Consider the following 13,831-nt stretch of genomic DNA (forward strand, 5'->3'; position numbering starts at 1 on the left):
CTCCAAACGAGGACAAATTACCGTAAAGTGTCATCCAGAAGTAAAAGAAAAAACAACCCCGAAGATCTTCGGTGCATTAAAAATCGCATTTCAAAATCATCGAAATGGGTCGTAAAGCGCTGCTTCACGACACCATCAGCTGCCAATCAATGCCAAAGTAATCATTGCCGAATTGGAATTCAGTTCTTTGTCCGGGAGGATGTGTCTCTCGCTGGACGCATCTCGTCGTCCCCATCCGAGCCAGCCAGCGGGAAAGCAAGACACGGAATGTCGAACCGCAATCATACCGTTGCACAAGCCGATCGCACCTATTTGGTCACGTTCGATCGCACTCACACACACCAGAGTACTTTACAAAAAAAAGAGCGTACATTACCCCATCAGTACCATCGCTGTTCCCATGGACACAAAAGAAACCGCCCAAAAACCGGGCTGAAATTTTTGGTAAAAAACCTCCCAGGGGCTCTTTACACACATCTGGTGGACACCAACAACAACAGAAAAGAAAACCCTCTCCCTAAAGCTCACCGATTCGCGCCGGACAAAGATAAACGGGTAAGTTGACAGTTGAGTAGCGACAACAGCCCAAAACCACCGCGAGTAATTTCAATCAACAGCTCCCTCCGTGAGCCTTTCGAATTGAACTTACCAACATGACAACAACAACAAAAAGAGAACCGTTTGAACAGGTTCGAGCCATAGCGGGTTTCGGGACGCACACACTTCGAACACTTCGAACAACGTAAAGGTGACCGATCTTTCACCGACGGTGTCGCGACCTGGTCGCGTGTCTTCGACCGTGCTGCCACCCCGATGAAACCCGATCAACCCCGATCGGGGCTCTATTACGACAGCTCAGCAACCAAAATCAACAGTCGCACGCAACCGCACCGATCGATCATACGGGGTTTTTTTGTTTTCTTTTGGAAAATCCGATCGATTTGGATCGTTGATTGAGTCAAAACAAGAGACCATCTCTGGGAGAACAGAAGAAAAAACAATCCTAGCCTGGTTGTTAATTACATAGGAAGGCTTGGTACGATATCATGCCCCCGTTTGGCAGAGATGGTTTCTGGGATGCGTGGATCGATCCGGGTCACGGACGAACACATTACGGTGTCATTCATCAATCGTCTCACCTCTAAGATGGTCCAATCTACGGGGCGATGAGCCTGCTAAACAGCACGCGCCCGCTGGGTGGACAGTTTGGACCACGCGAGTAATCGGAAAACACAAGGGTCAACACGGAATGCACTTTACGACAAAATCCAATCTCCTCTGCCACAAGACATCAAGGACGTGGAGTTTCTTACGACGCTTTGGAGGTCTCTCTCTCTCTCTGACACACTCTCGCGAGTGGTCGATAATTCCATTCCGACTGAAAATCATTATCGGATTTGGCGATGAGCCAGGGTGAATGGACGGATGGATTTACTGGGCCAGAGGAGAGCCAGCAAAAAACCAAAGCGCCCAGTGTCCCACATGTGGCACACATATGGGCACACACTATAAAAGCACGCCAATGTCCAACGGGGCCGACCATTTGGTCCCGAGCCGTAGATCGTGCGATCGTGCACAATGAAAGCGATAGTAAGTTTAATCAATCGAACCAATCATGCTACCCGAATATCTTTTCTACAAACAAAAAAACTCGTCCTCAGTTGTTGCTCCTGCTAACGGTTGCCATCGGCACGTGCCGGACGGAACCCTTCAAGGGAACGCGCACTTACAACCTCGAAACGGACGCCGATCGGTACGGACGGTACGAGCGCGTTCTGCTCGGTATTAAAACGTCCGAAGGGCTACGTTTGGATCCCGCCCTGCTGGACGAGGTGCGTCAGGTGTTGCTGGAAGAGGAACGCCAGCAAGCATCCGGTCCGGGAGCCACGCCGGTCAATGTGCAACTGTACAAACCACTTCAATCGCGCCATATTGCTCAATTGCTTTACCGGGCGCGAATCAACGAAGCAGCGCAGCACCGGAGCACTCGATAGCATTAGTATGCACCGCAAAATCAGACAGCGCAACCGGTTGGGTTGGCATATTTTTTGGGACTGGTGCGCTGGTATGGTTTTGGCAATGACCAAACTGGGCGCAAGGTGAACAAAGTACAAAATAAATATTTTAGAACCAGGTGCTTTCGAGTTGTGCATTAAATTAAGCGCGTGTCTCCATGAAGACGTTAGGAGTCCTAAGATCAACAATGACTTGTTATAGGAATTTATTCTGTTCTCAAATTTAAATCAGTTTTCATAGAATAAATAACTCTGTAAAATCGCTAGACAAAACTCTGACTTGCTCTTTGCTTAACTCCCAGCTACTTTTTACTTCATCTGCTAATGCTTTCTGTGCAGATAGGACATACGGGCATCAGTTGCCGGTCTTCAAACAATTTCCAGGGGCAGTTAAGTAGTGCGGTGCACTCTCATACCACTAAAGTTACTTAGGAAGATGGATTCCCTTATCGTACCGAGGAGTCACCTGTCAAGCAAGAAAAAGAAGAATAATTATAAGAAAATATTCAGCAGAATTCTTCTTACTTTACCAAAAAATCATATCGACTAGATTTTTTAAAGATCTTCATCTCTTTAACCTACAGAATTCTAGCCATAGCATATTTGACTTCCCTAACTTGATTGTACCTCTGGCCCTAGTTTGTGAAAGCCACAATAAAAAACCCTGTAAGCAACCCAATAACCCTGTCGAATATATTCAGCTTATTCCTTGTACTGAACAAAATATTTTAAATAACAATACCACTGCCAAGCTGCTTCATCTTCAAACCAATCCCATCGACCGGACAAAACTTTCCGAAGCTGTCGCCTGCAGTCGCCAACAGTCGAAAGTGCTGCAATCTGCGCCCGAACCCACCCTCTCCACCCTCACCCGCAGTTTCCTTACCGACCGCAATCCCCCCCCCGGACGCGAAAAAATATGTCGATTGGAATGAAAATTTGCCGCTCCCTGATATCCTCGGCGCGGGTTTCTTCGCCAAGGATCCCCTGATGCCGATTGTTGCGCGTAATTTAATGATTACAATTACAAATAAATAACGGCAGCTGCTACCCGCGAACGCGAAATCTCGCCGCTACACGTGTGCCTACCTTCTTTACATTCTTTCTTCCACTGCTGCTACATTTTGTTAGCTTTTATTGTATCTCCCCCAGAGGGGCCAAGTGGACCGGAGTTGTACGTTGCGTCCGACCCCGGGACCGTGTACCATTTTGGCCACAGGCAGCACGCTATCAGAGACGCGAAATCGGTGAGATCGGCTTGTGGAAAGATATTGTGCGCATCGTTTATTTCGCTCCCGATATGCGCATTCTCGGCACACCAGCTTCCCGGTGTGGTGTGGTGTTTTTTGGTCTCCGTTGGTTGCGGTTGCACTTGTATTTTATCGGTTCCATGCTTCGCTCCCGAGACACCGACGACTGGATCGCGTTGGCTTCCGTCTTGTAGCTGGTGCGATAAAGGAACAGACCGCGCGCGCATCAGAAAAAACAAATTTGTTGATCATTAATCAGATTCAGAACAAGAATTATTATCGTATTGCTGGGGACGAAATGAGGGTTCCGTGTGTGTGTGTGTGTGTGTGTGTGTGTGGGCTTGTGTTGACCGCAATCGAACGAATAAAAGTGACCGTATGCAAATGGTTCGGTTGATCTCGAAATTATGGCCTCACATATATCGGCAGCAGACGACAGGGATACACAAGTCGAAGAGTTCTGTAGTACTGACAAGGGTGGGATGGGGGGGGGGTTAACATAAGACAGGAATTACAGAACAAGGCTTAAGGACAGTGAAGTTAACATAGTGGATTAAAGTTATGAGATAGAATGATTATAACCTTTTTTTTCCTCAACTTATTTTGTATATACTCACAATTTTTATTACTAATGAGATATTCAGTTCGCCTTGAAGACAGAAGACTGAGCGAGAATGGGACTCATAGAAGCTTCAAACTTTTCAATAGATTTCTATCAACTAGATTTCTTTACAAGAGTTTAAATCAACAAGATTAAATAAATTAATCCAATTGAAGACTTAATATAAAATTTCAGAATTTTATAAGGTTCTTACAACATTTTTTAACCAAGTTTGAAAATGAAATGCTCGCTTCACTTACTGGAACGACCAATTCCTTCCATCGAAACACGGATTGCCTTGGAGCAATCAATTCTCGTACCACTGAGCGGCACCTAAGATGTAGTAGATATATCCATTGTCCCCCCGGACCGAATATTGAAGTCTCTCCTCCTCCGAAACGTATTGTTATCGAAGTAAGGTACCACCGCACACTGTACTTGCATCAATCGAAAATCCGAAAGGCAAATGGGTCATTTATCATAGCATTATGCATATGCTCCCAGATCCCAGATCCGGCAGGTACCACGATCGACAAGTGGTAATGAATCACGCGCGATCTGTCAATTGTCTTGTCAGTGATCGATATCGGCCGGCCAGCAGTGGACCCAGGATTAAGATTTACTTGTTGCCAACTATGGCACCAGGGAGCAGGAAGAAAAAGGCTCGCGGTCAAGGAAGAGTGCGGACCACTCCTGGCCAATCGGTGGATTGAGTGTGCTGTGGGTGAAAAGTGCACGCTCGTGCGTTCGATCAACCCTGAACACAATGCGTACTGCATCGGCATCCTCCCACAGCCGCCACGCTGCCCAGTAGGGTGCAGTGAATAATGAGCCCTGCTGCCGGATTCACCCAGGAATCTTGCGGTGACCCGCTTTTTAACACGCCGTACTACCAGCGATGAAGTTGCTTTCGAGCAATCCCCGAGGAGTGATCATTATTTACGCAAGCAAACGGCACGGCACGCTACGAAGGTGTATGACTGATGACGGACCAGTAACGGGAGGCACTTGGCAGGAGGACTCTGGGAGGACAACGAATATTCGCGCGGTGGCGGTTCCTGCACCGGCGTACAACTCAATTTCAGCACACATACCCGGGTTGGAAAGCCTCACTCGGACGGCGACACTTGCGGGCAGACGCTGTTGAATATTTATTTATTTGTACGACGAAACAAACCAAATTCGACTGTTTGATTCTGCATTTATTTCGGGGTCAGAAGATTGCTGGTGCACCTTTGCCTCAAGCCGTTAACTAGAAGGGAAAGTTAATCACGTTAAGGTCGCTCGTGGTAAGGCAGATGTTGGGTTTGGGAAATTAATGCAATCGACCCAACACTTCTGTCCTAGTTCTTGCATTCTTACCACGCCGGAACAAGTTTTTTACCCCGGTGCACGCGAAAATCAGTTTTTATTCATATTATTTGGCAGTGGTTGAGTTTTGCGTCTTTTTTTGCGCGGCAGTTTGCGACTTTCAATTTGTTTCATTCAATCAGCACACCACAACCACAGCTGAATCTGATTGCCCCGGAGGCCGCGGTGTCATATAAGGAGATATTGTGTTTTCATTGTTGTCACTCTCCAAGGAATCATGTCTGACATGTCTTTTTCGAGTCCCGGAGTTATCTCTTGCTTGCCTCTTGATATCTCTATTTTGAAATTCTAAAAATGGATTAACGTAAAGAAAATCAAAGACTCTTACAGTTAAAGACGCAGGACCAAGCACCTTTAATCTTGTTAAAAATCAATACATAATTTATACAATACAATCTTCAAGTGAACGAAGCACAGTTTACTCTTTATTGGATGAAAAATATGAACATCAAATTAAACAAATCGATTACAGCACGCATGCTGCTACAATTACATGCAATCGAATAATCTTGCACCTGCTTCCTTCATCCTCCAGCAAACGTCATTGATCCAATCAGCCGTTTTCCGTTACGATCTTTAAGTCCTTGCAAACGTTCTTGAACTTCTTGATTTCTCGATTGCAAATTTCTCGGAACCCAACTTAGAAGCAGCCACAAAGATGTCCGACATTTGGGGGTTTGAATTTTGAACCAGGGCGTGGTTCAGAAGCTGCGAAAAAATCGATTTCCTTTGAGAAAATATATCCGATCTTCACACTTCCCTCGGCAAAGCAGAACGCACGGAATGCTGCGCATTCTTCGCCACAAAAGGGCGATCAACCGACAGCGATTAGATGCATCCGTTTGCGTAGTGCCGCGTACGGTTGATTGCATTCGGAAGCCGACAGGCATCGAACGCGCTCAATGAAAACTCCAAAAAAAGGGGGTCATCTACTCTCCGTCGTCTCCCGGGCCCCGGGGGCCGGTATCGTTTATCATTACTAACCCTGCGGAAAAGGCATCCTCGCCACGACGGGACGGAGTGTTCACGGGAACCAGAAGCGGTCCGATCGTATCGGGGCCGGAAATGCGAGCCCAGCAGCAGAGTAGCAGGCTCGTAGAGCGGGCGGACAATCACATAATTTATTCCGTTTTAATTGCAACCTGCAAAACTGGCAAAGCCCACCGCCGCAAAAGCTCGGTGAATGATGTACTCGCAATTAAGTTCTTAACTTTGCTTGGGATGCAATTTTCGGGACGCTTCCCATTTCGATGTTGTGACCAAAGCGGTTGTTGTTGCTTCCCGGGCTAACGATGTCACTGCTTTCGGTGGTCACAGGTGAGCACGTCTTCAAAGGAACTGAAAGGCACTTGGCGAAAAAGTAGAGACCAGACAAAAAAAGGTTCATGATTTGCGATGAATCAGCTCCGGCCCGGGAGAAATCGCATCAGATGTGTCTTGGGGCGATGAAGGAAAAAAGAGCAACGGCAACAAGCTAAAAGCACCAACACCCAAATGGCTAGCTCATAAAGTCGAAACGGAACGATTAACGAGCCGAGGGGCAACCAGGAAAGGTTACTTAGCTTTTCCCACTTTTCCTCTCGGCATTCCGGGAGCTCCGGTTACATCAGTCTGTGAGCAGGCAGCCAGTTCACAGGCATTTCGTCACGAAATAGACCCCGCCAGCGCCGGTAGTGTGAATAATGACATGATTAATCGCCACAAATTGCGCCATCCCGGTACCGCAAACGAGCGCGAGAAGTAGCCGCTCGGTGCGATCCGTTCCGTTCGGTAGCCGTACCCGATTGCCGCTTGGCAGATAGCTTCTAGTCCCCGCTTAATGGAGTGTGCCGATGGCTACTGCATCTCGACCGTAGAGTGCCATGATTAGTGCCTTCCTTCTGTTGTGACCATTTGCGGCCCCCCGGCAATGGTCGAGCTCATAATTTACCTCTAAATAGTATCAGGGCGCGATTAAAAGCGATTTAATGCAAAGATTTGTTTGTGAATAAGTTCGATAGTACTCGCAGAATAAAATAAACTTCATCATTTCACAGCAACAAAAGCTTCAATTCATTAAAAAAATACTTTGTATTATATTATTCAACTGCTTGTATTACCACGCTTGCTGTGCTCAGTATTGTGGAGCTACGAACCGCGGGTCGTAAACGCAGCTTCAAAGTGACAACGACGCTCGGTAGAAGCAGCGAGCTGTCACTCGGCGGTGCTTGGCAGCTGCATAAGCGGTGCGGTGTTTGTTTATCTGACGAAAACTATATATTATTCGCTATATTTCACGCTAAACTTGGTGTGAAAAGCTTCTTTAATCGAAACGAAAGCATCGGAATAACGCAAACGGTAAGTTTTACTGTAATTATCAGTGAAAACACGGTGTTTGTTTACAAGCGTAAAAGGCGAGTTGGTGCTGCTTTGACGCTGCCGCTAGCACCGGGTATCACCGGGGTTTTTAGTTAAAAACAACAAATAAGGTCTTTTTATTGCTGCAAAGTGAATCTAACTAGTCTTTAAGTGCAATAAAAAAGCGATAATAACGATTCTTTTGAGGCGTTTGCACCGTTCTATGCTGTTTAAACGATACATCTGTGTGCATTGCTTCGTTTTGATCAGAACCATAGCTCCGAAGCGAATGAGTTGGCGCCCTAACCGGTTGGGTGTCATCCATTGATTACGTTACGCTGAAAATAACAAAATGTTGGCCATTAAGACCATTGTAACTTTTATCTTTTTTTGTTATGCTGACTGACTACATTTTGTCAGTTTTTTAATTTTGACAATATATGGTTCTCTATTATTCGTTTTTGCTTCGTGTTGAAATTTGAAATTATTTTCTTGCTCGATCAACTTCTCTTTGTAGTGCATTTTATAGAGTTAAATGCCCAATGTAATAGTTGTTATTAACACAACCAATTGCCTAAACATTGATTTAAATAAAGTAAATTTAGCTGCAACAAACTCACGCTTACTTCTGGCGTTCTGCCATGAGTACACGGTTTGCAGTTTTCACGCTGAATAGGTGTCTCGTTAAAAGCTCTCGGCACCTCTAAGCCGTTTAGTGTTCTTACAGCTGCTAGTTTGATCTATTTAGTTTCTTTGGCAGCTTTGCTTACAAATATTCTTCGATAGCTAACTTTTACATAAATAAGGCGATATTCAGCTAATTTGATAGATTTCTACTTACCACTTCTCGGTTCTCGATCCACAAGATGCCTTTTGCAATCGTTGAAGCTCGGGAAGAAGATGGCACACGGGTGCTCTGCGTGGTTCCCGAGGGATGGATTTTGGATACGCGCCATAAGGAAACGATCCTTCTGTGGCCCAAAGTTGTCGGACCTAAAATGTACAAACTGTTAAACGATGGTGACAGTGTGGGCAACACAACGTGGCTCAAGATGGATTGTGTTGTGAAAAAGATCGACATACCTAACCAATTGGTAGCTTGCGAGGATATTCTAAAAATGAAGGGAGTATCCATCGAGACACGGAAAAGTACACCGGAGCGAAACCAAAAATCTGAATCACCCGCTAAGATCGACACAGAACTTCTTCTTCAAACTGATATCAGCAGCACACGGATGGAGAAAGGTAAAGGATGTGAATATCTTCTTAATTTTAGTTACAGTTACCATATTGCATATCGCTTTATTGCCTTCCTGTAGCATCTCCAGTCCCGGCCGCAATTTTAACAGGTGGAGAAATAACTACAACTTCAAAGCTGAAGCAAGCATCCGAGATCGATGTGCTTAACTTCCTCCGAAAGATGGAAGGACAGATCTTTGTGCTCGAAGTGTACGTTCGAAAGGTGAACGATAAAATCATACGCTTAGAATCTCTGGTACAGCTTGTGCTACACAAATATGGTATCAGAACCGTGGCAACTACTCACCACCAACCGATGATCAGTGATTTACAGTTTGAGCAAATCGATACGCTAGAAAGTATGGAAGCGTTTAACGAAAATCTACAAAACACTACGTTCCAGGAGCAAATCTTTGCCTGGCTTAGTACCAATCTTACAGAAGACAAGAGCGAAAACCGTATGACGGAAGCAATTGATTTGCTGTTTACGAAAAAGTTTATGACCAAGTGTAGCTGGACTGGGGTCGGAAGGGGCAGTGAAAAGATCGCCATGATGCGGATGGTCAACATTACGAAACTGTTCCGGCGCATCGGCACATACGGAGATGTGGTGATGAATCCCCGGATGGTGATGCTATTTTTCATGAAGAAACTGCGAAACGCTGGCAGACGTAGTGAGGTGAAGCATCTGCGCCGAAGCACAACGCACTATTTTAAGTCGAATAAAGTAAAGAGCGAGCACTAGTGAGTGGTTCCTGATGCAAAGGTATGTGTGTGTGTTTTGGTTTTCTTTTATCAGCTATAGTTTAACTATTTTACACCAACGCTGATGGTAATCGTACGCTATGATGGATCGGTTCAAAACTGTTCACTAAACGATCTACGATAGTAACGACCACCATCCTCCGTTAGAGCCGTATGTAATGGAACCCGGGGCCTCGGCGTTTGTAACGATAATTATGATTACAAAAGACAAAAACAAATGCATTATCCGCGCATCACCAAAACAGGGACAGCCGGGCCCGGTTCCACTTTAACCGTAAACAGTTGCTGCCATCAACTGTGGAACAAGCAATGCGGCCAAGTAAACGATCAACCCCAGGGGGGAGAGATGATGGTCGGTTAGTCCATTTAATAGATGATTTGATTTATAAACGCCCAGCCATTTATTATCGCGGCTTGCCGACTTGCACCGAGCCGCGGCTCTGATCAATCTTCGCGCGACCATGAAGACACTTGACGTCCGTCCGGGAGCGCAATCCAGTGGTTCCAGTGGCAGAGAGCGACCTGACGCAAAGGGAAGCAAATAAAATCATAACTCTTTACGCGGCCGACCGGCAGAGACAAGGAAAAGGTATAAATTTTCTTTATTAATGCGCTTAATGAGCGAAGTGAGGATTATGCCGCCGATTGCGGCCCCGGCCTGTGTGAGAACGGATGGGTGTGGAAAGACAAAAAGAGGAACAGGAACATGAAGGCTTTCGATTCACGTTCACCCGAAAAGCCACCACCGGGTGTCATCACGGGTTTATGAGTGCCAGAAGCCCAGAAGGTAAGCGAATAGGCGCCTGCAGCCGGCAGTGAATGGGTTGGAGCTTAGAGAAAGTGTTGGAATTAGTAAGTATGATCAAGCTTTTACAGGTGAGTAGTGAGAAGAAATTTTCAACACATAAACGATCGGTTGTAATCGGTCATTACACGTTTGATGGGCGCGATTATGGGTAATAGTAAGGCATTACACTTAAGGCATGATGATTGACATGCAGTTTTAGAAACATTTCTGGTCACAAATGAAGGAGAGAACAAGTGTTCCAATAGGTTAACTATTCTAAGCAAAGCGCTAGAACTGTAAGCTCCAGTCTGGTCTTAGGCTATATTCCCATATCCGCTTATCAATCATTACTTCTGCTTATTAGTGAGTCATTAAAACTTACAGCATGCCACACAAGCCCGGCTCCCGCGGGGAAACTCGCCCCAAAGCAATCCCGAACGATCGTCAATCATCGCCGGCAACAAAGTAGGCCGGTTAGCGAATGTGGTCACGTTCGGTTCGGTCCGTGCCCTGGCCCTAGCCGTCGACAGCGCCCGCTGCTGACGCCGTCTCGCTAATGCGGCTCATTTGTTTGACGATGCATTAATTGGCGATTGCTAGGCGCTCGAGCGACTGATGATGATGATGATGATGATAATGCACTTCAACCGCAGAGATCCTATTATCGTCTATCGATCTGCTGAGCCGTTTTTCCTACCCCTTCCAGATATACAAACTATACAACTAGTTACCGTGGCCGGGCGGCCGGATATTGGCAAGCCTTCTCCGAAAACCACACCACGCACTTGACGTACCGAGCACGCGCGCCTCCCCTTTCTTATGGCCCCCTTAAGGGGTACGGTGCGGACGGGGGTCGCCGTCGTCGCACTTGTGCAAAGTTTATTGGACCTGAGCGCCGCCACTCGACTTGGGTTGGGAACACTTCAGAGTGCTCAGAAGTACTACAGTTCATCGAAAAACTACACGTCCGGCACGGTTGCCCGGCAGCAGCAGCAGCAACAGCAGTTACCAACCGTTTTGCTCTTCACCGTTCGATGTTCCCTCTGTGAGGTGCCGCCGGCTTTTCCGCCACGCAAACACGTAGGGAGTGTGGGGGCCATACATTGTCATCGCTGGTGGTGGTGGAAGCCGGGAACTGGACTCGTTGGCCGGTGTGTCAATATTTACTCTATCGGGTTGGTGACTAGATAAAGCGGTTATTGGCATGCGTTTGGTCGCTTGAAAGTGCCGCGCCATCCCGTGTCTGAATGGTGTTGATAGACGTGCGCCTCAAGTGGTGATGTTTCTGGAAGGATGGCTCTAACAGCAGAGTGATGTAATTAATTTTGTGACCGGGGGTAAGGCAGCTGGAGGAGATATGATTATTTTAATTTTATTTCAGTTAGCAGATTTTTATACCGGGATATTCTGATAAATCCCGTTCTGAGATATTCGAGGATCACTCCATTGCGAGTCCTCTACCAATCATGATGCTCGATCATAAGTTGAAATTCATTGAGCATAAATATTGCTTCATTGTGGATCTCAAATGAACCTCGCTTGAAGATGACTTGCGTACAGGACATGAACGTCTCACATTTTTATCATCATCAAGCGACGGTGATAATCATTTAGTGTCCTGAGAGAACATTCTAGATAAATAAAACTTGTCACTTCAAAGCCAATTGCTCTCTTTGTTGGCAATAGAGGATCAAATTGACAATCCTGTCCTTCTCTTCCAGGAAATTTTGTAGCAAGATTTAAGACCTCTCGTGGTTGTAGGGCTAAATAAGAAGTAGTCCTTCTTTTCCATAGAACTCTGTAACGTCCATTCCAGATATCCACTAAATTTTCTTTGGATTCTGATTGATTTATCATTTAGATTTCATAAGATCTTCCACTTCTATCAGTTTAAGTTTGATAATGCCTATTTCAAACTTAATTCTCATAGATCTTCAGTTAGCTGTCAAGGTACTTTTGCCCAAGATAATACTCATCTTCATCTCTTTTACATAGTCTCGTTTGGCAAAAAAAATGAGACTTATTGGTTTTTTGAGCATAGGACATTTATTCTTTTATGGATAGTCTATAAGAAATTTAAGAACTACGTCTTTTAGTCTAACTCAAAGCAAAGATCTTACATATAATAGTCAACGTAATTGATTAATTTCCCTAACGATCGTGACAAATACAAAGTACAACCAAAGCGCTACTATTAATGTTTACCATAAACATCCACGCCCGTTACCATCATTGTCAATTTTCCTGGCCACCAACAAATAAAACCCTCCAAACACCACTCCAAATCATGTCCCTCGCCGCTGCTTAACGGTGGCCAGCAGCGTTCCCAACAGAACCATAATTGCTCATTGCAAACCGATCAACACACACACACACACCAGCCGGTCGTGTTTTGAGAGGCAGTTTGAGCAACCGTGCTTTCCCATAAATTGCGCCCTACACCAATCGAAACCCGGGGTCTGGGTTACCGTGCCGAAAGAAAAATCGTGTTTAAATTTACGCTATCAATTTGTATGATAATTAATTAGCACTTCGGCTTTCGTTCGCGATCCTCCCAGAGCTAGAAGCGTAAGGGCTTTGGGCGAAGCTTTTAGTGCGCTTCGGCGAGAAGAAGCTTGCTCTGCGCTAGCTCAGCTTGCGACACTGGTCACCGGGTACAAACGGTCCCAGCCGACGCTAAATGGTGTGGGAATGCTAATTCAATTTATCACCTTCATTTTCATTAACAAGCGAACTGGAGTGCGTGTGTGTGTGTGAACGAGTGGTTGAAATTGATTTTTTATCACCCAAAAAGAAGCCAACAAACAACGGTAACAACTGCTTCTCTCCATTAGAAAGCTTTCCCAGCCGTTCGAGATCGAAACGTCCATCGGGTGAGATTTTTCGGTACAGCAACAATGTAACAGTAAAACCATCCGGGAATGCAGCTGCTAACGATCTCCAACTGCATTTCATCGAGCACTTGCTGACTGGAAAAAAAGGGAATAATTTCACCTTAATGTGCATCATTCCACGCATCATTCCCCTAAAAGCATCATACTCATTCATGCAACCATTTTCGGCACAGTTTCCATTGGAACTGGGACTGATTTGCGTTTTTGATGCCTTTGCCATCCTGTCGTCGATGCCGATGACGTTGGGGATGGATCATAAAATAATGATAATGTGTTTTTCATTTCACGCCTTCCGTGTCCGCGCGATTGGCGATCGTAAGGATCGCCGACATTATGCACATTAACGCGGTGTCATTAATGTGCCGCGCCGTACAACACAAGTCAATGGATCTTTGGTGTTTTTTTTTTTGTTTTGTTCTTGGTTCGGCAATAAACGTGCGGACGTAAATTTGGCACGATGTGCGATTAATAAAAATGCAAAATAAAATAATCGAATGGAAGTAATAACCCACCCGGGGGCTTGCCATCCTCGAGGCGGAGTAGGGTTAATGGTGAGCACATTCACTATCTCC

The 13,831-nt window shown here is 45.7% G+C and overlaps 2 protein-coding genes across 2 annotated transcripts; both read left to right on the top strand.

Annotated features, from left to right (window-relative positions):
• Positions 1–1,005: 1,005 nt before the first annotated feature.
• Positions 1,006–2,221, top strand: LOC118514497. The gene is made up of 2 exons (XM_036061429.1): positions 1,006–1,590; positions 1,662–2,221. Exons 1-2 carry the CDS (start codon positions 1,579–1,581, stop codon positions 1,992–1,994), a joined length of 345 nt encoding a protein of 114 aa, XP_035917322.1. The 5' UTR covers positions 1,006–1,578; the 3' UTR covers positions 1,995–2,221.
• Positions 2,222–7,415: 5,194 nt separating this feature from the next.
• LOC118509203 lies at positions 7,416–9,575 on the top strand. The gene is made up of 3 exons (XM_036049476.1): positions 7,416–7,574; positions 8,441–8,819; positions 8,894–9,575. Exons 2-3 carry the CDS (start codon positions 8,441–8,443, stop codon positions 9,556–9,558), a joined length of 1,044 nt encoding a protein of 347 aa, XP_035905369.1. The 5' UTR covers positions 7,416–7,574; the 3' UTR covers positions 9,559–9,575.
• Positions 9,576–13,831: the final 4,256 nt, after the last annotated feature.

Source organism: Anopheles stephensi, chromosome 3 (genome assembly GCF_013141755.1).
Source record: "Anopheles stephensi strain Indian chromosome 3, UCI_ANSTEP_V1.0, whole genome shotgun sequence".
Taxonomy (NCBI): domain Eukaryota; kingdom Metazoa; phylum Arthropoda; class Insecta; order Diptera; family Culicidae; genus Anopheles; species Anopheles stephensi.